The sequence below is a fragment of the Sabethes cyaneus genome, chromosome 3 (assembly GCF_943734655.1).
Source record: "Sabethes cyaneus chromosome 3, idSabCyanKW18_F2, whole genome shotgun sequence".
Taxonomy (NCBI): domain Eukaryota; kingdom Metazoa; phylum Arthropoda; class Insecta; order Diptera; family Culicidae; genus Sabethes; species Sabethes cyaneus.
In genome coordinates this window covers 172,554,089-172,578,248 of record NC_071355.1, presented here as the reverse complement: position 1 = coordinate 172,578,248, position 24,160 = coordinate 172,554,089, and the positions used below count along the sequence as shown (strand labels likewise).

The 24,160-nt window shown below is 38.1% G+C and overlaps 2 protein-coding genes across 2 annotated transcripts in view; both read left to right on the top strand.

Moving 5' to 3' along the window:
- Nucleotides 1-24,160, top strand: part of LOC128743762 (inositol-pentakisphosphate 2-kinase) — a 192,041-nt gene that overhangs the window by 5,352 nt on the left and 162,529 nt on the right. The gene's annotated exons all lie outside the window — the stretch shown is intronic.
- Nucleotides 7,177-22,469, top strand: LOC128743763 (protein BTG1). The gene has a single exon (XM_053840424.1). It carries the CDS (start codon nucleotides 7,830-7,832, stop codon nucleotides 8,619-8,621), a length of 792 nt encoding a protein of 263 aa, XP_053696399.1. The 5' UTR covers nucleotides 7,177-7,829; the 3' UTR covers nucleotides 8,622-22,469.

Sequence of the window (24,160 nt, the reverse complement as noted above, 5' to 3'; positions counted from 1 at the left end):
GTCCCACAGGGCAGTAACTTAGGACCACTTTTATTTATTCTATTCTTTAACGATGCTGCCTCTGCCCTTGAAAGAGGATGTAGACTGGTTTATGCTGATGATTTTAAAATCTACTTGACGATTCGTTGCATCGAGGATTGTTATCGCCTTCAACTTCTCTTGGACACATTTGTAAATTGGTGCAAAGTGAATAACATGACTATCAGCGTTTCTAAATGCGAAATTATGACGTTTCACCGAATCAAATCGCCTATAGTTTTCGACTACAAAATTGACGACCAGATACTAAAAAGGGTTAAGCATGTGAATGACCTTGGTGTGATTCTCGATCCGAAACTAACTTTCGATCGTCATCGTACAACGATGATCTCAAAAGCGACTCGCCAGTTGGGATTTATTGCAAAAATTGGACGAGATTTTAAAGATCCGCATTGCCTTAAGGCCCTGTATTGCTCCTTAGTTCGTCCCCTTCTCGAAAATGCGTGCCTAATTTGGAGTCCACATCAACTCTATTGGAACCTTCGAATTGAACGAGTGCAGAGGAGGTTCATAAGATTGGCACTGCGTAGTTTGCCTTGGCAGGACCCGGAAAATCTACCTCCGTATCCGGATCGCTGTCGCTTGCTTGGTCTAGATACCTTAGAACGTCGTCGGAACATCCAACAAGCTTTGTTTGTGGCAAAACTGTTACACGGCGAAATTGACTCGCCCCAATTACTATCGCTGGTGAATTTTCGCGCAGCACAAAGGACTCTGCGACCATCATCACTGCTGACCAACCGCTTTCACCGCACTGAATTTGGCCGCAATGAACCGATTGCATCGTGTACTAGAATGTTTAGTCGTGTTGAAGAATATTTCGAATTTGGTGATCCTTTGCATAAATTTAAACGATTGATTACAAGCTCTAGCTTATTATAGTGTAGTTCATTAAGACTGACAAGTCAGATGAATTGTAAAAATAAAGAAAATAAAGAAAATAAAGAAACATGGCTATGCGTCCGACATGATTGTCATTTTGTCCACCCAGTCAACCGACGATAGAGTCTGCAGTCACAACTTCCGGGGGAAACCTAAATCTTAGTGAGTTCCAGACCAAGGTCACCATCGACGACGTCCCCGAAACTGATTACATCGCCATCTCGAACAACGCTGAATTCAACGTTCTGGAAATCGAGACTATGGATCTTTTCGATCCTGGTCAACGTCAACACCATACAATTAACGCAAGATCAGTATATCAACTATTTCAAGCACCAATGGCCGGAAGTTTTCCAAAGCACGCTCGGTAAGTGCACAAAAGCGCAAGTTAAGCCGAATCTGAAGCCCGATGCACGTCCTGTATACTATCCCAAGCGATCCGTTGCATACGCTGTACTGCCCAATGTAGACGCTGAACTCGAAAGACTCCATGAAAACGGTATCACTTCTCCGGTTTAATATTCGGACTGGGCAGCTCCAATAGCCGTACACAAATTGGGAGCAACTACCATGGTCGATGTGGTTCTATCTACAACGGCACCTGCAAGAGTCGATCCAGCATTACCATCCGCTGATTGTTTCTGTCAATTCGATGTAACAGGATCCGGAATCCTATTGGATCCAATAGAAGGTACGTCTGACTCAAAATCTATTCCGATTAGTGACGGGCGTTCCACTCATGAACTGAATCAAAGAACTAACTCCACTAGGTGAACGAGTCCCCGTTCACTTGCTCGCATTGGCACTGGACTGTACCAAATTGGTAGAGCATCCGAAGCGCAGAACCTTTGAGCCTATATGAAAGCAAATGCGAGAGCAAGAACGAATGACAAAATTCCCCAGTTGTGTTCAATGTTCTTTACTAGAAGGTTTGGCAGACGGAATTCGTCGCCTCTTTTATTTTCTCGTCGCTCTTATAAACAGCGAGTGTGACTCATGCTGTGACAGTCTGGAACGACATAATAGGCTTGTTCGTCCGGTAAAAGAGAATACTTGGGTGCTGACGGTCAGAAAGTTTTAAGAACGCCAATTGTAAGAAACGTCAACCGCTGAAGCTCAGTGCAATTTGTATTATTTCGAACAACGACGAGCAGTTTCACGTCATCCACATATAATTTTCGGCAAATAATCACTGAAATTAACAGTGATACCCAATCTAATCGATGAATAACGTAAAACAGTTGTTCACTTCTGAGTTGGCACTTCTGAGATATTCCTAAACTAAAACAATCGATCACTTAGACTCAATTTTTGATTATTTTGACAGTACCATCGCAGCCAAGCAAAATTTGAAAAAGTTTTAAATGGGACATTTGTAAAACTTAATTTGTAAATTGTCTCTGCTACGATACGGGGTCATCGTTTCCTGATGTGCAATATTTACATTCCTCCTGACAAAAGCCGATCAGTTGATTTAATCGAAGAGCACATTAGCACCGTCCGTGAACTCTGCAACAAGGCCTCTCAAGGTGACACTGTCCTTGTGTGCGGCGATTACAATCAACCCCGCCTTGTATGGCGCAAAGACGAGAGCCGTACTCATCCTAATTTGTCATATTTAACTCCAGCGAATATAGCTTGGTCGATGACATGGACTTCTTGACCGTGAATCAAGTAAATCTATAACTGAATAACAACGTCCGCTCTCTAGATTTAGTTTTTGGGTCTGAGGCCAGCCGTGCTGTGGTTACCACTTCAGAGAATTCCCTACTATCAGTAGATCTTCATCATCCTCCACTGGATATTCCACTGGAATGTTTGTGACGAACTTTCGGGGTCGCTACCAACGACTGATGAACGCAGGAGAGAACTTAACTTCCGGAAAATCGACTTTGACAGACTTTCTGCTTACCTATCAGCTGTAGATTGGCACTGTATCAACAATTGCGAGGATGTTGTTATTCATGTTGTATGTTCATGGTATGGCCTTCCTGTTCGGCGATGTTAATGTTAATGGCCGTCAATGGCTAAACTCAAACGTTCCAGTGAAAAGAAAACCAATTTCACCTCAATGAAGTATTCCTCTTCTTCGTAAAGCGAAAAGGGACCGTAATGCGTCGTTTGAGGACTAATAGATCAGTAGTGTTAAAGAACAATTTCAAGAGTGCGAGTGACAACTATAGAAAGTTAAATGCTGCACTTTATAAGTCGTACGTTCTAGGGAGCGGTTTGGTTTGTGTCGGAATCTAAAATCCTTTTAGATTTTGTGAATACGAAGAGGAAAAATCAGTCAATCCCATCTAACATGGTTTACGATGGCAAAGAATCTACGAGTGAAGCTGAAGCATGTGATTTCTTTGCGATACATTTTGCTTCAGTCTTTCAAGCCGAACAATCGTCCGATGCAGACGCCGAACTTGCCGCGTCTAATGTCGCACTGGATTCTGTAGACCTGGATACGTTTGAAATTTCGCCCGCCATGATTGTTGCTGCCTCAAAAAAGTTAAAAAGCTCGTACGTTCCTGGACCGGATGGAATCCCGGCTGTTGTTTTCTGTCGCTGTGCTAGTTCTTTTGCTGAGCCGTTAGCCGTCATTTTTAACCGATCATTCGTTGGGGGAGAATTTCCTGCGAGCTGGAAGCTGTCATACATGTTTCCCGTGTATAAAAGTGTTGATCGTCGTGACGTCAGAGATTACCGAGGGATTACTAGCCGCTCCACTGCTTCGAAACTGTTCGAGATTATCGTCAGCGACCGAATTCTACAAGCAACGAAGTCTTATATCTCCTCTGACCAACATGGTTTCATTCCCGGCAAATCCGTAACTACAAACTTGTTAGACTTCGTTACCACTTGTTCGACGGCTATGGAAGGCAGAGCGCAAATAGATGTCATCTATACGGATCTGAAAGCGGCTTTCGACAAAATTGACCACAAAGTGGTACTGTGTAAATTTTTGCGAATGGGAGCCTCGAGCAGATTGGTGTCGTGGCTTTCATCCTATCTTATTGAAAGAACACAATGTCAAACACGGTCTAAGCATCTCGTCGCCGTTTGTTAATAAATCTGGAGTTCCGCATGGGAGCAATTTAGGACCACTTTTGTTCGTCGTTTTCTTCGACGATGTTGCATTCTCGCTTGGTTATAGATGCAAACTCATTTACGCCGATGATTTGAAAATCTACGTAGTGGTGCGCTCTATCGAGGACTGCCTCCATCTGCAAATGTTGCTAAACGTGTTCGTCAATTGGTGTCAGCTGAACAAACTTGTTATCAGTATCGCAAAATGCAACGTTATGACCTTTCATCGTTCTTCAGATCCGATTATGTTTGATTACCATATCGACGGTACTATTTTGAATCGAGTGGACCATGTAACGGACCTTGTTATTCTACTGGACCCTACTGTTCTACTGGATCTACTGGAAAAATGGTATATAGGATAATTTTTGCGTTAATTATAACATAATATTGTTGAATGGTTTATCTTTTGTATTTATGATACTACAGAGATGCAACTGCAATATCGTTTGTAGCAAATAGAGTGCTTTTTTGACTACCAGCGGGGCAGCAGCCCCAGCTACTTTTTTCTACAATATTGTAGATAATAACTTTCTTACTTAATCAGCTCCAGGCCGTAGTTTCCTCTGCTGTACGAAGAAGTCGTCTCCATTCCACTCGATCCATGTCCGCAATTCGCCAGCCAAGTAGTCTGCGTAGGGTCCGCAGGTCGCCTCCACTTGATCGATCCAGCTTGCTTGCTGCGCGCCCCGCCGTCTCGTTCCAGTCGAATCATTATTGAGAACTTTTTCAACCGGGCTGTCGTCCGACATCCTCACGACGTGCCCAGCCCATCGCAGGCGACCGATTTTTGCGGTGTGAGCGTAGGGTGGTTCGCTAAGCAAAGCAAAGCAAAGCCATGGGTTTATACCGTCTTTAGATATTACCCTTCTTTATCGACAGACTTCGCAGCCGGCTGTTAGAGTACAGGAAAATTACGGGGCCAGTGCAACAATCCTACTGACTCTAACTAGGTTCGCTAAGCAGCTGATGCAATTCATGGTTTGTTCGCCTTCTCCACGTTCCGTCTTCCATCTGCACTCCGCCGTAGATGGTGCGCAACACCTTCCGTTCGAAAACACGGGCGCGTTGGTCCTCCATGAGCATAGTCCATGCCTCATGGCCGTAAAGGACTACCGGTCTAATCAGCGTCTTGTAAATTGTTAACTTCGTGCGGTGGCATATTTTACTACTCAGAAAACTTACTACTAAAAAATTTCTGTCCTTAAATTTACTTAAAATGTATTCTAGAGTTTAAACTTAAAGCTAGTTAAATAATTATAGAAAGTGCACTTATATTTACTAAAAGTAGCTTGAGCGAGGATAAAAGATGAGAATAATAAAAAATCAAGGCAGCTCACAGCATTTAATATAGTTTTAGGAAGCATAAAACTGCCTAGCGAGAAGCAGAAAGTGCATTGAATTCACGGCTTTAACTTAAAGTTCCAAAAAGCAAAATCACTAAAAGTAGGTTAAACATAAAGTTATTCTATAATCACTATTCTATTATCATTCTTATTTAATTTACTCTGCCGCAAGAATTTTATAATTACGTAAATAACATACGAGTCACGGGAATAAATTCATAAGATTAACAACTATATTTGCTTACGGAACAAATGCATTTAATGAATTTGTTATGAACTTAATTGTACTCTATTCATGAAGTAAATTCATCCCAAGCCCCTTGAGTATCGGCTTAAATTGTACGATAACAAATCTTCCTTCTAGTGATTAAAATTTAGCAGTCGTTGTTTCCGGTAAATCCCTGAGCAGTATTTCGGTCACTGGAAATTTTGCGTTATCTGATGAAATGATTTTCCCACACATTCGCAAAAGCTCGGTGTTTGTTTGTGGCTAGAAATCAATGCTGCCTTTTATGGCAAACTGGCGTGAAACGACTGATGAATACTTTTACTACACACAGTTGGTGTGAAATTATTTTGTTTATTTGTACTCTTATCAGACTTAAATTTGTGTCTTTGAAAACAATAGATAAGATACGTTATCTCTACCATAATTTAGCGTATTTGCCCACCACTTGTTTTTAAGATAACCAAATTATATGTACCGTGCGGATTGTTACACTGTTGTTTCTGTGGGACTGAGCTATCTGTATTGCATCTGCATGAATGATCGATGGTAACGTACTCTATTTTTTAGTTTCCACTTAATTGTAAACGGCAAGGCCCTCGCCGATTATTTCAACCATGGTAACCGTTTTATACAAGTTATACCACTTCCTTTGTCAAGCCTCCAGCCAAAAAGAACAGGCGTCATGCTCACAGTTGTATATACGGGTGCGGAGGATAGTGACATTTATTGGTATTGGTAGCAAAAATCGATAATGACGTCAAATTTGAATACCTAGGCTGTGAACCATTTCGCGAAATTTTTAACTTTTTAGTTAAAATTTGACAGTTTGATGGTTATTTCTCCTCGTTTGATAGTTGTTTTACTCAATGAGAGCATATATATATAAGGTGAGGATGAAGATATGTTTCTATAACTGCGAATTTATTTATTCAGTCCATGTTGCAATTGGATGAATTTTTGGTGTTCATTCGCTCTAATTTGATAGATAAAATTTATCTTATTTCATTTCGGGTTGAATAAACAAATTTGTTATATGTTAAACATCCATACATCGGTGAAAAAAAAATTCAAGGAAAAATCAGTGAAACACATCGAAGCTCTTTCCTCACCTGTGGCATATCTCATTGACTCTCAGAAGCGAACCATCGAACTGTCAAAACTAACCATGCTCCCGAGCAGGTTTATTTTCGAAAAACCATCGAACTGACAAATTTTAACCAAAAAGTTAAAAATTTCGCGAAATGGTTCACAGCTTTAGTAGTACAGAATAATGAGTCGGGGTTTTGGAGTTTGACATTACACTTGACGGTGGTAAACATTGTAAATTCACTAAACAAAATCAAGTGTGACACGAAGTATGAAAGAGAACAGACATTGACATCCATCACAGACACGCTGTCATTACTAACACCGACAAAGCTCTTCTGTTTCCCTACCTGTTTACCCTGCTGTCTGTGGTGTACTGATGTCATCCGATTGTACGCACACTGTTACGTCGTTTGTGCGCACACAACGTAAAACGTTTTTGACTAGACTCATCATCGAGGTTACCGTGCAGCGAGGCACGGTTTCCAGGTTTATTCGAAGTTGAACCTCAGCGGAGTGATGAGCCAATGAAAGCGAGCGATTCGAGTGACCGTATTGAATAAGTTAGTGAGCGAGAGACTGTGTTTTGTAAGAGAGCAACCGTGCTGGGCCGTGTGTGAACAACCAACCAATTAGACCAGCCATCTTGGAAAAATTGAAAAAAGTTTTTCGTTCAGCAAATTTCCTGAATTCTGCATCAATGCTGTGAATCATTACCGCTGGCAAGGAAAATCTGTGTGATTTCGAAATAAGTTAAGCTGAAATCTGTGCCGTAGTTTGTGTTTTGTTTCCTGCATTTACTTCACTGTTCGTAATAAGAAGAATAGTAATCAAGAGTCGAAGGAAAGTGTAACCCGTCAAGAAAAGTGCAATTTGCTGAAAAATTGGACCATCTGCTACGGTTGAAAAGCTGTGAAAATTTTTAATTTTGTGCTGAGATTGTGTGGAACGAGAAATTCGTATAGTAAAAGAGTTTGCAGTAAGTGCGAAAAAGTGTACGAGAGGCTAAAAGCAGTACGTGTGTAAAACGTATAACGAGTGTGGTAATCGCTGCTGAGTGAAACTAAATATTTCGCATACGAACAGAATTTAATGTTGAAAAGTTTCGAGGCTGCATTTTACACGGTGGATCACAGCCCAGCACAGTGCAACAGAACCCTGAGAAAATGAGAATAGAAGTCAATTCAGCTGCAGATTTTTTGATGAATTTGCTGCGAGTTAAAAAAGCGAGTCAACTTAGCGAGAGCCAGCTGCTGCATTTCAAGGGATCGCTCGAGCAAATATTGACGCGTCATTTCCAACGTCATTGGTACCCAGAGGTTCCTGCCAAAGGCTCTGGTTTTCGTTGTTTACGCATCAATGGAAAGATGGATCCGATTATCGAAAGGGCCGGTCATGCGGTGGGATTGAATTCAGTGGCTCTTCGGAAGATGCTTCCCCTCGAGCTGACGATCTGGATCGATCCGAATGAGGTTTCATACCGTATTGGCGAAAACGGTACCATCTGCGTGCTGTACGATCAGCATTTGAGTCGTGCCAGTCCCTCGTCGGATCTCGATTCGACGGGTAGCAGTAGCTGTGATGAATTTATTATGGAGCGGGTGGGTCGGCTGGACCTTACGACGTCATCCGATAGTGGTACGAGCGTTTTGGTGGACTTGCTGGACGCCAACCCATCGAATCCGCTTGTAACACAGAACAAGCACAACAAGTACAACAACAATCATCATGTTAATCATTACACGAAGCGTCATAATAATAGCGTGAGCTCATCGTCTAGTGGACAGGCTAGTCCACCGCTTAGTCCACCGTACAACGGTTACAACAATAGCAACAACTTCAACAATAGATATCAACATAACAACCAACACAACTACTATTCGTCATCCGTTCATCAGCAACAATACTTCCCATGGGACAACCAGTTTGTTAATAATAAAGTGCGCACCCAATGCTAGATACAACGTTGTCGTACCAGCTGACTTTACTCTCCTTACGCTAAGAGACCATCTTTGAAAATCCGTTAGATTAACCAACCGTGCATTCATATCAAAAGTTGTTTAGAAGCATTGGTAGCAGCTTGAGATTTCTTAATGACACACAGCATGGAGAGTGTATTTTTGTGATCATCAGGCAGCCACAATCGGAACAAGCATATGACAACTGACGGACGACTGTCGGCCAAACGGAGTTTGTTCGAGGACAACTTTTTAATACGGTAACAATATCAACCGGCCATCAACAGAGTAATCGGCACACTTAATTCTACGGTCTGTAAAGCATTTTGAGATCAACACTAAATCTATCTCTAGTTTTGTGAAATCGTGTAAAAGTGTTGCTGGTTCGTTTATTTTTTACAAAAATACGAAAAACAAAACAAAAAAAATGAAAAACGAAAACCCGGAAATAAGTAATCATGAAAATGGCAAAACGAATAATTGGAATACTGAAACAGGAATCTACATATATAATTATCACAGAAATATAGCTTTGAAGCTGAAAGTTGTAAAAAAGGGAGAAAAATTTCATTTTTTACTCTCTCGTTAATCCCAGCGCGTTCGATTGGCCATTTTGGGAGAAGCGAGGTAGTGAAAAATTTGCCAAGTACGAGAAAATGCTTTGAAGCAAAAACAGTTTTCTCCAATTGCTTCTTCTTAACAAAAATCGGAGTTCTATGTTTCATGCTCTACATAGCTAGGAAAGTAGTCGAAGATTTTGAGTGTAGAACGATTGTAGGCAGGCAGAGTTTGTAGAGAAGAAATTAATACCATCAGAGGAGTTAGGAAAGAACCATAAAATTACAGCACAAAATGGTCGTGGTTAGCGAAGAGCCAACCGGCAACGAAGAACTTTAAGTGAGACGAGAAAAAAACAGTTCTTGCGGTGGTGAATACGGGTAGGAAACGTAATATGCGATAGGAGTTTAGCCTATTTGTGCATCTATCGGGGGGCTCTGCAAACCAACGTTTTCTTTGCTTCAACTCTAGATTAACAATGCTGCTAACCAGTTACACAGTTCCCTCTGTTTCTGTTATGCAACGGAAATTGGAATCGTTTATTTCCCTTCTCTGCAGGGACGCTTTTTTGTGTTCTGAATGAAGCGTTCTTTGAAGTCTGGATCACCTGTTGTACTTTTTGGTTGTTGTCATGAATGTTTTTTTCGATGAATGACAAAGGGAAAAATTTGAAGCAAAGGAACAAGACAAGGGAAGCAGATGATAAACAAGCTTGCACAGCCTTTGTCAAATGTGCAGTGGCAAATATGGGGGAAAGAAGTAAGAAAAAGGTAAATCATTAGTAGAAAGCAGAGAAGCGAAAAAGGAGGATCGAAAGCTATAAATTTTAATTTTTGAATTGTGCTTCGAAACCCATCCCGTTCGATAGATGTGTGAGTGAAGAAGTGCCGTCTCGTCTCTGGTGGTTTTTGATCCGACAAAGAGCAGACGATAATGATCATGGATATCGAAAATTGCTGAGCTGTCTACCTTAGGCTGCGAAGAAACAAAATTGCTTTATATTGTCGTGTAACAAAAGCTGAAACTAGTTTGTTGCTGCCGATAGTAGCTGTACGTCTATCCGTTTTGTTGATGGCTATTTTGATGTGTATGTGTGAGATCACGGCGCACGTAAGATATACGTGACCAAAATAAAGACCAAACGACGAACATCTTGTTTTTATTTTCCTTTGTCATCCACGTACTTCCACCCCTTGCTTTGTTTTTTTAATAGTCGATACAGATGGACAAGTTCTCGAGTTCTTGCAAGAGCTGCTTAAACCATGCATTTTATCGTTTTTCCGCTGAAATAATTTGAAATGTACTTTTTATCTTTCTGTTTTTTGTTGATCGTATAACGCCTCCACCATAACAACAAACGCCGTTTCAAGTAGGATATCAGACTGTTGTTTTTCCCGTATATCTTACGTTGCGTGAGCTACCAATACCATCAAGGCAAAGCTAGACGAGTTGTATGAGTGTACACATCGGCAACAGGGTATGCAATTGTAAGCGCTACCCGTTCGGCCATCAAGTAGACTGATCGAGTGGTTACCAAAGACACTCATACACACGAAACATTTGCAAATGGCCACCACAGTTTGTAAACTCAATCGTACGCTGTGACGTAAAAGGAAACGGGAGGTTTGCGAGATGGGAAGTCTGCCATTGGTAATTCGCAACCTCTTATGAGTCATCTGTACGAAATGAGGCGCTGTATGTAGTAGCAGCGTAGCAGCACCATTCGATGTGTAGTGTAATTGTCAATTCGAACGTGGGCTGATTTTGTACGACATTTCCGGATGGTTCGACGCTTCTCTGCGATTGGGAAAATTAGGAGAATTAACTAGTAGTAATACTAATAATAATAAACAATAATCGTAAACAACACAAAGACCCACCGTCCAACAATATAATCCTATTTTGGATGATAACCAAGTGTGATGTTGCGAAATGACAACGTGCAACGCAACCTGACGTGGAAGAAATCTTATACATTATATGTATATTTCATAGTTTTTTTTATTCGTCAATAATCTCCATTTTCAAGAATGGTTTAGGCTTTGTTTCCAGTGGCTATTTCCTAAATTTAAATTTGAAGCTGTTGCACATATTGGAACCCGTTTCTATGTGGTAGGAATGGAAGGAAACGATCGATTGAATCCTAGTCCTAGGAAGCAAATGGTACACAGTTAACTATTGTCATACTTTAATAGCTTTACATGGTAAATAAAAAAATGCATGTGAAAACATACATCCAATAAACGATCTCTGTTTGGGGCTAGGGAAGTAAGCAGTAAAACACAACAAGGAAAAGTTGCCTAATTGCCTAATGTTATGGTCTAGAGTGTTTAAGACTTGAAGTGATTTATACGTTAGGTTTTCATCGTGATTCCCTTAGCTGTCAATTGATGGATTACGGTACTAACTGAGAGATTGAGTGAATATTATTCTACGGCACAGCTTGCAATTACAGTGTATGCATGCTGTCGGTAGAAAGTTTTGTAATCTTTTAACCCGTTTAACGTGCAACGATAGAAACTACCTAGTGGCGTCGTATGTCCGTACCTTTCAGGGCAATGGAAATATGTCAGAACCAGTTTATGGTTCGTGTTTTTTTTTCGCTGCTGCTACCGTATGCACACAGCCAGCTTGCTTGCAAGCCCCGCCGCAATCTTTTGCGCCAGTCGCGCGTTGGCAGTGGCTTTAATTGATGAGGAAATGCTAGGAAATCGTGCCCGGGTTTACTGCTTTGCTCGTTTGAAACCGGGGTAAAGTGAGCCCCACACGACCAACAACGGCTACGTCGTCGAATTATTGATTTCTTTCCCTGCGGTAACGACAACACAACCGTTTGTCTGGTTGATTGGCTGGTATCGTATACGTCGCCATATTTGGACTTGCCAACGGAAATGGTGCCAGATGAACGATTTCAGATAAAGGTGAAATCTATGTTGGCGATAGTGTTTTGCCAGTTACTAAGCACAGTAGCATGTGCTGGAACGCTCTGGTTATAAACTTTTTTCATAGTAATTATCAACTAAATGAATCACAATGTGATGGATTTGGCTAAAGAAATTTTTTTTGAAGATGTTCTATCTTCATTTCATTTTCCATCTTTGTCTGAATTTCTAACTTTATCAAGTTAAACTGACAAAGAGCAAAGCAATGATGACAAATTTATCATTTTTATATTAAACATTGAAATTTACATTGATTTTCCTGCCAATCAACCAAGCGAAACATTTTCCTCGTCGTTTTTTTCACACTATGTAATCCCACTTGGATTAAATGTCAAAATTAGCATACCCGTTTGTGGAAAGTAGGATTGAAATTTTCGGACACTGCTCTGCAGGCAATTCTACCGCAACGAGACATCTTAATGCACCATGATTAAACTTGTTATTTCGAAATATGTTTGTTTTGTTTTCAATTTTAGATTGAGACGCTTTTTAAAAGCCAAAAATTGCTAGTTTTTGATTCGCTATAAATTAAAATTGAAGCTACTCAAAAAGTGAAGTAAAAACTCAGTGGCTTAAAATGTATAAGCTCTTATTCTGAGTAGTTTTGAGCCAAGAAGTCGGTAGCAAATAGCCGGAATACGACAAATTCTTTACTCCAAACCTGAATTAAAAAAGTTCAAAGGATTCTGAGTAATTTTATTCAAGTTTTAAGGTAGTCGAACCTTTTTATTGGTGGAAATATTTAACCCTGTTGCTAGCACGAGTTATACAGCTTTTTACGAGCCATAATGGTGGACATCATAACCCGTTTTCGTAATATTTGATCAACATTTTTGACATTTCTGTTTACATCGATCATCTCTTTTCTGCTGGTTGCTTTAGTTTGCCCCGAGAACATGCGGAAGGAATGAGAAATGACAAAAATACTGTTCAAATAACATAAAATGCGGAGTATGCCGTCCGCCATTATAGCTCGTAAAAAGCTGGATAACCTCACTGGAAGTGCACATTTTAGAACGCAATTTCAAACCTTGCTGTCTAACGTTACGGTTTATGGCTTAATCTGTAAAACTTCAAAAATCGCTCATAAATTTCGGATTTAAGTTACCATAGTTAGCTCTGGTTTATAAACAAATTCGCTATAAGATTCGCGTTTTGTTCGTGTTGCTTAGAGTCGTTGCGGTTAGAGGTGTCCAAAAATTTTAATTATTCGATTATCGATTAATCGTTAAGAATTGCTTTCACTAATTGATAAACCTTTCGTGCTGATAGTACTCGATTAAAAATATATTTGAATATTTTTCTAGTTATTGGATTAGTTAAATTAATCGAACAATCCACGGAGCACTCTCGTTGCAAATGTCGTATAGCAACTAGCCGCGTTGTGTGTGGCGTGTGCTTGCGTAAATTAGTATTTTCTAACTGATAAGAGTACTGTGTACGGGACGACGACGTCACTCAGCGTGGTACGATTTAAACAATAAAATGAAATTAAAGCTAATGCGCCATTCACGAGTATCGTATTTTGAGTATACGTGTGCAATTTATTGTATTCGCGTGGATTGGCATACAGGCACATACAATCTTATTGACGTCAATGTAGTGTGTTGTTTTTTTTTGTTACGGATATTCTCAGGTTCAGTGAGCAGCACAGACGGTACTATGTTTCCAAGCGGTAGTTGCGCTGAGAATCTGTTGTACGTACTGTGGGAACAGTGATGCCGTTTAATTATTGTAAGAACTTACACTCTGAAATTCACGGATTAAATTTTTAATTGGACTGTATCACGAAATCGGTAACTGTGAACATGCTTGCTTATCAGTAATATTTTCCGTACAATTTTAGCAGTTAACTACGAGTTTTGCTTGTATAGAAGAGAAAATTTAATCAATGAATTATCAGCTTATTGTGTCAGTATGTTATCAGCTTGTCATTTTTTACTCCTAATAAGTTGTAGAAAATAACCGTTCGTACACGTAAAATCACACATTCACACTAGCGCTAATGTGAAATAGAATGCGATAAAAAATTTGCGTCTTAAGGATGTCAGCGTTGTGTGACTACCACGCAGTAGAATTTGACTTGCGTATGATTCGTATACGGCGGTAAAAGTTTTAACTGCAAACTGTTGGTTAGAAGCTTAAACAGGTTCACTGTGATATGTTTATCAGCAGTAATCCTTTTTCTTGTCGTGAAGTTTTCTATCTACGTGTTTGGTTATTATTTTCTTGAAAATTTACCTTTTCATAGGAACATTTTCATTCAATATTGAGATTATTAGCGCAAATTTACTTAAAATAACATCAGCGAGGCACTTCATACTGCCATAATAATCTGTAAAAGAAAATGGCTTTACTGATTAACACACTCTTGCAATCTTAGACCTTGTTGTGTTGGCTGTACCAAACTGACCTGCTTCAAAACAAAATACAAGGCTTTTCCATTTATGGCAGCATTCATTTTCGATTTTTTGCCGTTTCAGTAATGTTTAAAATATTTTTTCGGAATGTATCTTCTAATGTTCCTCAGCATGTTGATTCCTGCTACCATTTTGAAATTTAGGTTTGGACCAACCCAGGATATGTTTTCATTATTTGCCAAAAAATGGAAATGCCCTGTAACACCTGTATCATATTTTGAACCTGTGATCATTTGCTATATCTTTCGATATTTTTGTAAAAATGCTGAAACTAGTAGGTTTACTTTTCTGTAAATATTTTTTGGATCTGAGAAAAGATAGGCAACATAAAACGCGTACTTTTAAATTCGATTTATTGATTTTCTATCGTTCAACTAGTTTACTTTTGATTTCCCCTATCTTTTCTTGGCAAATTGTATATTTAATATCGCAAAATAACTTAATATCTCCGACTGTGTACTGTTTGTGATTGTTCGTGCGTGAGAGAATGCAATTTGGTTAGAGAAGGGTTCGAATTAGTGCAAACAGCATTGATGAATAGCGTGACAAAAGTTTCGTTTGTGCATCTAAATCTAGCTTTAAGTTTTTATAGGTTTATATTAGGTATGTAAATGTTTTGCAAAACAAAAGAAAAAAAAACTGAGAACAGTGGAAAGACAATGTGGTACATAAATATAACATTACAAGCCCCAAAGCAGACACCGGAAAAATATAATACATTTCGTTAATTTTAACGACTGCCATTTTATGCATAGTGAAAACTATTTAGCTCGTCCCCAAATGGGGCTTACGTCAGAGTTACAGCAACAAAAGTTAAACTGCGATAAAACGAATTTACGTGTTTGTACATATTATAACATTTTTACGATTGTAATAAGTGCACGGAGAAATGTTTAAAAATGTGTATTTTCACCGTTCGTGAAACAAAATTATTCTGACATCAATCTTACCTTTGGCATCCACACATTATCGTACTGCCAAATGTATAGCCCTTAGTTGGCCCATCTATCGGAAAATTTTCTAAACAAAACCAGAGAAACACTATCAGTGTCTGGTGTGGCAAACCGTTCTATTCTGTCACCCCACTTTGCGGCACTGTTCTGCGCCTGGGTGGCAGAATGAAACGAACGTTCGCCCCCCTGTTCATCTGGTCAATACTGTTTGTTATATTTTCTATTTCAATCGACCAATAACAAGTGTAAGATTCATCTGTGATTATTAATACCGTGATGCACATCCCCAGCTAGTGAGCCGTTCTACGAAAACTTAGAATTGAACGTGGGCATTAAAATCAATTTCAGAGAGTTAAATAGTCCAATTTGCCTCCTTTTTTAGAGTCGAAATTTTCGATCAAAACTAACTTTTAACGTTAGCAACAATAAACTTAACTTTTACTAAAAATTGTATCGATCCCAAGATATCGATTTTTGTCCGTGGGTTTTCGCCTAATGCCAGAGTGCAGAGCAAAAGCAAAGCATCGCTTTACTTTAGAAAGTGGCGTTTTATAATGATCGTGGCAACGTCGCAGCCTCGCCAGCAAGCAGCGTGAAGCCGCTTTGATTCGTGCGCGTGAGGTTGTCGGTTGTGATCGTTTGGAGGCGAAAGTGGCAAATTTTTGACACATCTTTCATTTTTACCGACGCTCGCGCTTTGCAGCACTTTTCCAACGAGCTTCTTCAGCACGATGAAACGATGATTTTCCACATTGTTTTATAATGCTTTGTATGGTTGGTAGTTCCGCTATTTGAAGTACCTCTAAGTTTTCGCAGAAATGATTCCAATTTTTGTTTTTGCAAATGGCTGGTCGCGGTGTGCTTTTAATTGTTTGTTTGATAGAAATTTTCTGCTGCTACATGGGAGATAGCGAAAACGAGTTTAGCTGTGATTTTTTCGAGGTAAATTGTGTTAAGATGGTAAACATCCTGCAAACATTGAAGAGCTAGATTTTCTATAGTTGTATACGTTAGGGAATCATTATTTCTCTCAACATGGACTGAAATGTAGCGAACCGAGGGGTGCAACGTAGGTAATAGGGATTATAGATTTGAGAGACTATTTAGAAGAAAAGTTTACGAGCGAAAAACACGGTGTGACTATTTTCCGGTACCTGGGCTATTTACGTGTGAACGTGGTTTAGCTGCTAAATCTCTGCAAACTGTGATCCAAACGCAGAGTAAAAACATACTAAAATCGTGATATATGGAAGTCATACTTATTAGTTTAAGATCTTTTTGTGATCCATACTAGCAGAATGAGACGTTCAAGGTTTAAATATACAACTGCTGTAATTGAGTTGTATTGAGTCAAACGTGTTAATTTAACAACGCCAACAACAACCACCACCACCACAAATCATTATAAGTAGTAGAACGTGTGCAAATGATTGATAACAACAAGAGCATCCCTGAAAAGTCTGAAAATGTTTAATTTTTATGCTCTTTTCAGTAGAAACGAACATGTATACATCAGACGAGCAGATAAAATTTGTTGTGATTAATAAAATAATTGATTAGTTGAAAATTCATGACCCAACCAACGCAATTATGAATATACTTGAATGTGATAATATATTTTTGTCTTCGATTAAAACAATATTTGCTGATAATTTAAACAGAATTGTGCTAAACGGGAAACTCAAATCATGAAACTAGTACAATAATATCAGCGAATCAATTAATCTTATTATTCTAAAATAAAACATGTTTTAAAACTCTTTTTATTCAAAGAAAAACAAAAATCTATTACTAAACTGCCAAGCCAATCATGTATTTTGATGCAGTGGATCATAACGCTAAGAACCATAACTTATATAAAAAACAGTTCCACCTTCATTTGGAAAATATTACTATCACATTCATCGATATTTAGTCGGTCATAATTTTTGGGTCGACGAGAGAAACCAAAGCGGTGAAGTGAAGTGACTAAAATGGATTGCACCCGCAGCGTGGAGGAGTTTTCTGTTTGCAGCTAACTTTGGTAACGACCAAGACCACACAAAAAAGGATGTAGTGAAGGACTTTAAAAAAGTTTTTTTTAAACAAAAATCTGCAAGTGTCATTGTTTCCAGGTTTAAGACCATCATTGACCGGTCATAAGCGTTTGAAGCTTAGAAATGAAACATCTTGCAGTTTTTCCATCATTTACTGGTTCCTATGTCGCCTATCTTTTCCTTTCTCAAGTACTATCGCTGGAAGTAAATCCGGTTTTTTCCTTCTTCAGGAAACGGTATTGCGAAGGCCGATGTCCCTCTTGCATCGTAGTGCATCTGAATATTTTTTAGCAGTGTAGTTTTAGATACACAGTCATATCATGTCTCTTGTCATCGCTACGACACAACCTACTTTTGTTAGTCTATCCAACTTCGCATTTTTTGTTTGTTTGTTATTTATGTGCGTATGTGCTAGTCAAGCTAGGTTTATAGTTCCTAAAATGCCTTCGCGGTGCTGATTCAAACCAGCATCTTTTTCTACTGCATTCTTTCTGCTCTCACTCTGGTCTGTTAGTAAAGTGAAAGACGAATCAAGGAAACCTACCAGGCTGCCGGTGGCAATTACATTTATCACACAGTGGCCAACGAGTTTGCTTTTCTGATTAAACGAACATTTAATATTCACAATCCAAAACATCCCGGGGAAATTGGGTACAATAATGTTGGAACGTCTGAAAATATTGTTTTAAATATTTTTTATCAAACACATATTGTCGGATAAACTAGTTGTAAAAACAACCGCAAAGCAAAGCTTTTATAATATTTATATACCGAAGTAAAATCATAGAAAGTTGAATTACCTTCCATAAAAACGTAAAAGAGTAAAGAAATCTTAGCAAACAAAATCAAAAACTATTTGAGAAAACCGATTGACCACCACCTAGAGATTGTGTATATTGAAGGGATGAAAGTGCAGCAAAACATAAGACTAAGAAAACGTACAAATTACCTAGTAACTCGTTTTTATATAGAACAACATATATAAGCAGAGAGGTACTGAGAGAAAACCAATATGGATAAATATTATGAAAGTTTAAGCAAAAACAACCACAATAACATCAAAAGAAAGCATTTAAGTACCTACATTTCATGTTGATAGTTGTCTAGTTATGCTAGTAAATCCGTTATTAGAGATTGGTTTGGCTCGCTCGTTGTGAAACGGGAGGAGCGTTGAAATTTTCCAAATTCAAGTTACCAGAACTTTAAACTTAGAGTGTTTGAGAATCCTGTTTTTTTATTTTTAGCATTAGTTTTTCGACCCTTTTAACCTTTGGCAAAATCCTATAATCAGACCGTCCTGTTTACGCAAGCAAGAGGGTCTCGAAATTCAGACGTTGGATCATTGAGTATAACTAGTACACATACATAGATACGAGCAAACTACAACAACAATTCAATGTGGAATGTGTAACGGTGAGGGCCTAGTTAGAGGTTAGGATTTCTCAATATGGAACCCACAAATGAAGGGGCGTGTTTTGGATTAGGAATAGTCTATTTTTTTTGTTCAAATGTGCCTAAAGGTCAAGCAAGAAGGTGTAAGACGCTAGACAGCAGCATTTGTTTTTCTCCTAGTATATATAGTTTTCAGATTTTCCGCGTTTAATCAGGTAACAGAACATGAAAACAAAAGAGCACACAAATTGGTCGTGTCATTGAGTTGAGAGAGAGAGAGAAGAGGGCAGAAAACAACAATAGACTCTGAATGTACAAATTTTACGCTATTTTAAAGAACCTTAGAAATGGAAACATGATTCTCATCAAAATTAAGGGAATACAAACATATTGACATGAAACTGAATACTAATTAAGAAAAACTATGAACAACTGTGATCTATTGGAAAAGAACACGAATATTTATATTTGCAAACGAGCGACAAATACCAACACGAAAAAGAGTAAACCATTGCTATTGGTTTTTTAAAATTATTTTACTAAGCAACAACAAATATGATGCAGTCAAGAACAGCTAAACACAATATATACACAATCTGTGAACACGTAACATTTAAGGGAGATGCAAGAAGAACACATGTAAATATTATAAATATCGAAAAAATGTTATATATGTATAGAGATGTAAAAATGACTCACAAATACAATCTCGCCACCGTGAACGGGCTCCCATTTTTGAACTGTGCAAAGTGTGTGATTTTCCACGAGCGTGTATGTGTGCTTGTGCGTATATATACTTATCAAGCGTGAGTAGTGCAACACTGTCCCGTACTGTTTGTCCACGTTTTCGCTGGACCGAAGGGACAACACCGGTCTTCGTTTGTAGAAGAACAGATGAACTTCGTTCGCGTACTAGTTTTTAATGGCCAGCAATTCGAACTCTTTTTTTTTTTGCACAGTTCAACATGAGCGTTTACCCTTCGCGGTAGTGGTGCGTGCAAAAGAGCAGATGACAGCGAACGATAAATAAAACAATAATGGAAAATGCAGTATTTTTTTGTAATAAAATAAAACAAAACAACGTGAAAATAAAAAAAGAACTGAAAATTGTACAAAAAAGAGAAACGTTTTATAAGAAAACCGCATGAGGAAAAAGAAATAAAATTATCAAAAAAGTTGTTGAAGCATTTATATACGTAATGTAAATTTATAACAACTATAGTTTTTATTATTTAAAACTACTCGTTCAGATGAAGGCAAAATGTGCACCAGATGCACAATTTCTATTGTAAAATATATGCAATACAATGGTAAACTGTACGAGAAACCCAAACGAAGTATGCGAAAGAAAAAAACTGTGTATATGTATAATGTAAATTCAAGCGGACAAGGGGCTGTTGTAGATTGTTTCATTATTATTTCTTATTTATTCTCTTGATTTTGAATGAAACCAAATTGCTGTATGGAAACCATAATTGTAAATGCAAAACGACTCTTCGTGGCAACAGACAGAGCGCGAAAACATAAAGAAAACGTAGCGAAATGGAGAAGCCCCATATTGGCGGTGTTGGCTCGTTCATGCTAATGCACATCCAAAATCCGTACTCGATGCGCTTTTGCTCATTTTCCTCTCGCGTAACAACAGCTGCTGTAGAAGTGTTTGTTTCGCGCAATCAATTTGCGCGAATAAAAGGCCAACGCATTAGCATGGAGGAGAAAACACCTCCGCCGGTAGGTAAAACAATGGTAACTGTATACCTACGTTGAATTGAAACGAGCTATCATTCATCCGATCGTAGAAGTACACCCTTAAGCAACCATCTCCGTTAGTAACAAAGGAATATATAAATTTTACAGATAGAGTAACACGAATAACAACTGGCAAGTATTTAGTATCCGATACTCTATTGTTTAGATGTGATCTATACTGTCCGTGAAGGTAAACGAAGTTTAAAACATTAATTCAAGAAAGTTTTGCAAATGGTAACACACTTTTTAAATGAGATCAGTAGACGCAAAAAAAACAAATATTATTTTCATAACACATTGGCATAAAGCAGCCGTTTTTTGTAAAGAAACCCAAAAAGAAAAATTTTACAATCCGTACTTTAAATGTTTCCTAATCAGCAGAGCGTGTGTTAAGCATTGAAATCGTATATACTGAAAACATTTAAATATTATCTGACACCGTTTCAAATAGTTGCAAATAATGAATAAATCCCATTGAAATTAGTTTTCCGGAAACAGTTTGCTTACAACAGATGTAAATAAAAAACACATAATTGAAACTATAATATTCCAAATTCAGTAGAATTTTAATGCATCAGCACAGAAAACATCCTTTTCCGTAGTTCCATCCTTGCTAAAACTTGTCCAAAAACCTATCGATTGCAGTAAAAAAATCTACACAGTGTGAATATAAGTTCGGTTCCTTCGAGTTTGGTTTATTTTACCTTCTCCCAACTTTATTTCGCAATTTGTAAACGAAAAAGCAAAACAAATCAAGAAACGATACTGGACGCTTTTACTTTTTGAACCTTTTCGAGCTACACTCGAGAAAGCTGCTAAAAAGTGAACAAGCGTAATCTACCATCCCGCGCCCCGTACTCCTACTGTGAAGGTTGATATCAAAAGGAGGCAACAAATCCTCCCCGACGAGAGAGGATCGCTTTGTATCAACACTCAAATTTGTGTACTGTCGACAAAACTTTTCCAAACTAGGGTACCCAGAATCCATAAAAAATAACTTATCAATCAAGATGAAGAAGAAGTAAACATAAGCGAAAGAGGATTCCTCTGTCAAAGGAGGAGAAACTGTACTGTAGGCATTAATAATGAAAATAAATTCTCTCCTAACATGATGAAATCGTTAGTCTATATGGCAAAATTGAAAAAAAAAAACATATGTAACTTGTTCTGTAAGTGTATTTGGAACTTTTCGAATAACATAGTAACAGTGCGCCCCCGGCCGGCACTGGTCGGCGCTGTCGTCCTTTCGTCGCCGGCCAGTCGGCCCACCGAGGGGAAGAACGAGTAACAAAAACTACATCCACCACATTCATACATTGTAACACCCTACCATATACCGACACTCTCATTATGTAGGTACGATTGAACCGCCATCATGATGTTTACTCGTTATGATCGTTTATTTAGATACGACACCACACATACAAGCAACATTCAGCAACGAGCTGAGAAGCATATTTCTGATCACCTTTTTTCCCTTTTTGTTTTAGATTTGTGTTACAGTAAAAACATTCATTTCTAAAAAGAACCACATCTTTTCTACAATCATACGAAAAGATAAACTAAATTATAAGGTTTGCAACAAGTGAAAATAGATTTTTAATTTTCTTCATTTTTATTAGGCTTAGTTTTTAATGGTAACAATAAATAAAAAACTGCATACTGAATATACTATACATAATAAATACGTGAATATATGAATGATATAAAATTACAATTAATTGTACAGAGATTATTGATAAAAAAAAGATGAAAAACATTTGAAAATAATTAAAAGTATATATATTGATAGTAATAAAACAGCAAACATTTGATGAAAAAATTAAGCCGCTGCGTTTTATTTTAAAGTTCCGCCTCCCACAAATGGTCCTTTGTCCTCTCCGTCGTCTTCGTCGTCTGTTCGACTATGTCGTTGTTTCGCTTTGCTGTTGTTGCTGGGTAAAGTTTACAGCTGTCCTGTAAATAGGTAGGTATATGTTTTATGATGACTGTTATTATTCAGCGGATAATATCCGGAGTAAATTGTCAGTGCATGAAACTAGCAATAAAAATAAAATAAGGTAAAAGGAAAAAAAAAGTTTTTGCCTATAAACGACTACGGGGTTTACAGGGCAAAACTGTTATTACAATTTAACGGGTATGAAATACTTTTGCTATGAAAAAAGACAATCAATGTAAACAGCTTTAAAAACATAGTCAATGTTAGTCCGCCTGTGTAAATTCGTTATTTTATCTATTCCGCTCGAATATGTGGAACATTTTAAATTAGTCATTTAAGACTAACATCGGTATTTTTATACCATGCAATACAAAACAACAGTATCGCTCGTCCAATGCGGTTCGTCTTGTTTTGTTACCCTTGATGGTGCCGCCCTTTACTGTGTGTTTTGTTTTTATTGATCGTTGTTGTTGTCCTTCATTTAGTGTAGTATTTACATTTCAGATAGGCTAACGTATGTGAAGAAAAACAGTGAAATTATCAGGGAATTTTTGATACTCTGGAAAATTTTGACAACACGCATAGAAATAACTAACAAGTGTGTTTCAATATGTTCTTCATTTTTTGTATGTTATGTTTGTATTAAATACTTAACCACTTCATACAGTGTAAAAAATTGTATGTTACGGTCAGGGAGGGAACAATCACTTTGACTCAATTCACATTCATTTGACAGTACCGTCTCAGTCATGCAGATTTTGAAAAAGTTATATATAAGACGATTGAAAACTAGTTATTTCTACAACTTTTCTGAATGAAGTATTGCTGTATCTTTTGTATTTACGGTGCTACAATGCTAGTACCTCTTTAGTGACTAAGTGAACGTTAATTTAGTCATTAACGAGTTACTAGCATTGTAGCGCCGTAACTACAAAAGATACAGTAAAACCTTATTTGGCAAAACTAGTAGATAATAACTAATTCTACAAATGTGCCATATAAAACTTTGTCAAATTTTGCTTGACTGAGACGGTACTGTCAAATGAATGTGAATTGAGTCAAAGTGATCGTGCCATACCTGGTTACGGTAATACCTATCTTCACTGGTCCAATACCGGACCGATAAAAATAGAATAGTTTTTTTCGCTTCCCATCAGGCATTATCCTCCATAATTGATTTCGCTTTATTGAATCGTACGCTGCCTTGAAGTATATAGGCAGATGGTGAATCAGTAAGTTGAATCTTTGGAATATGTCAAGGATATAAGCATAATATAAGGGATGCATATAAGGTCGAAAAACTATAAGGTATACAGCCCTAAGGGCTGTACGAAAGGGTGACGTAGGACTATATCAGATCATTAGATCAAAGACTAATGTAAACTGCATTTCTGGCATATGTATGTTTATAAGAGTCTGAGAGTGCCATTTTTAAGTGAATGTTTAAAAGAGAAGAGCGAAATATTCAGATTCAATTCTTCATTGAATGCAATGGTGGCTTTGAAAAGACATAGACAAGGGTTCAAAAATACAACGCCTGCAACCAATGA

What these genes read in the sequence shown, in the direction of transcription:
- LOC128743763 (XM_053840424.1), top strand. Translation starts at nt 7,830, where the DNA reads ATGAGAATAGAAGTCAATTCAGCTGCAGATTTTTTGATGAATTTGCTG.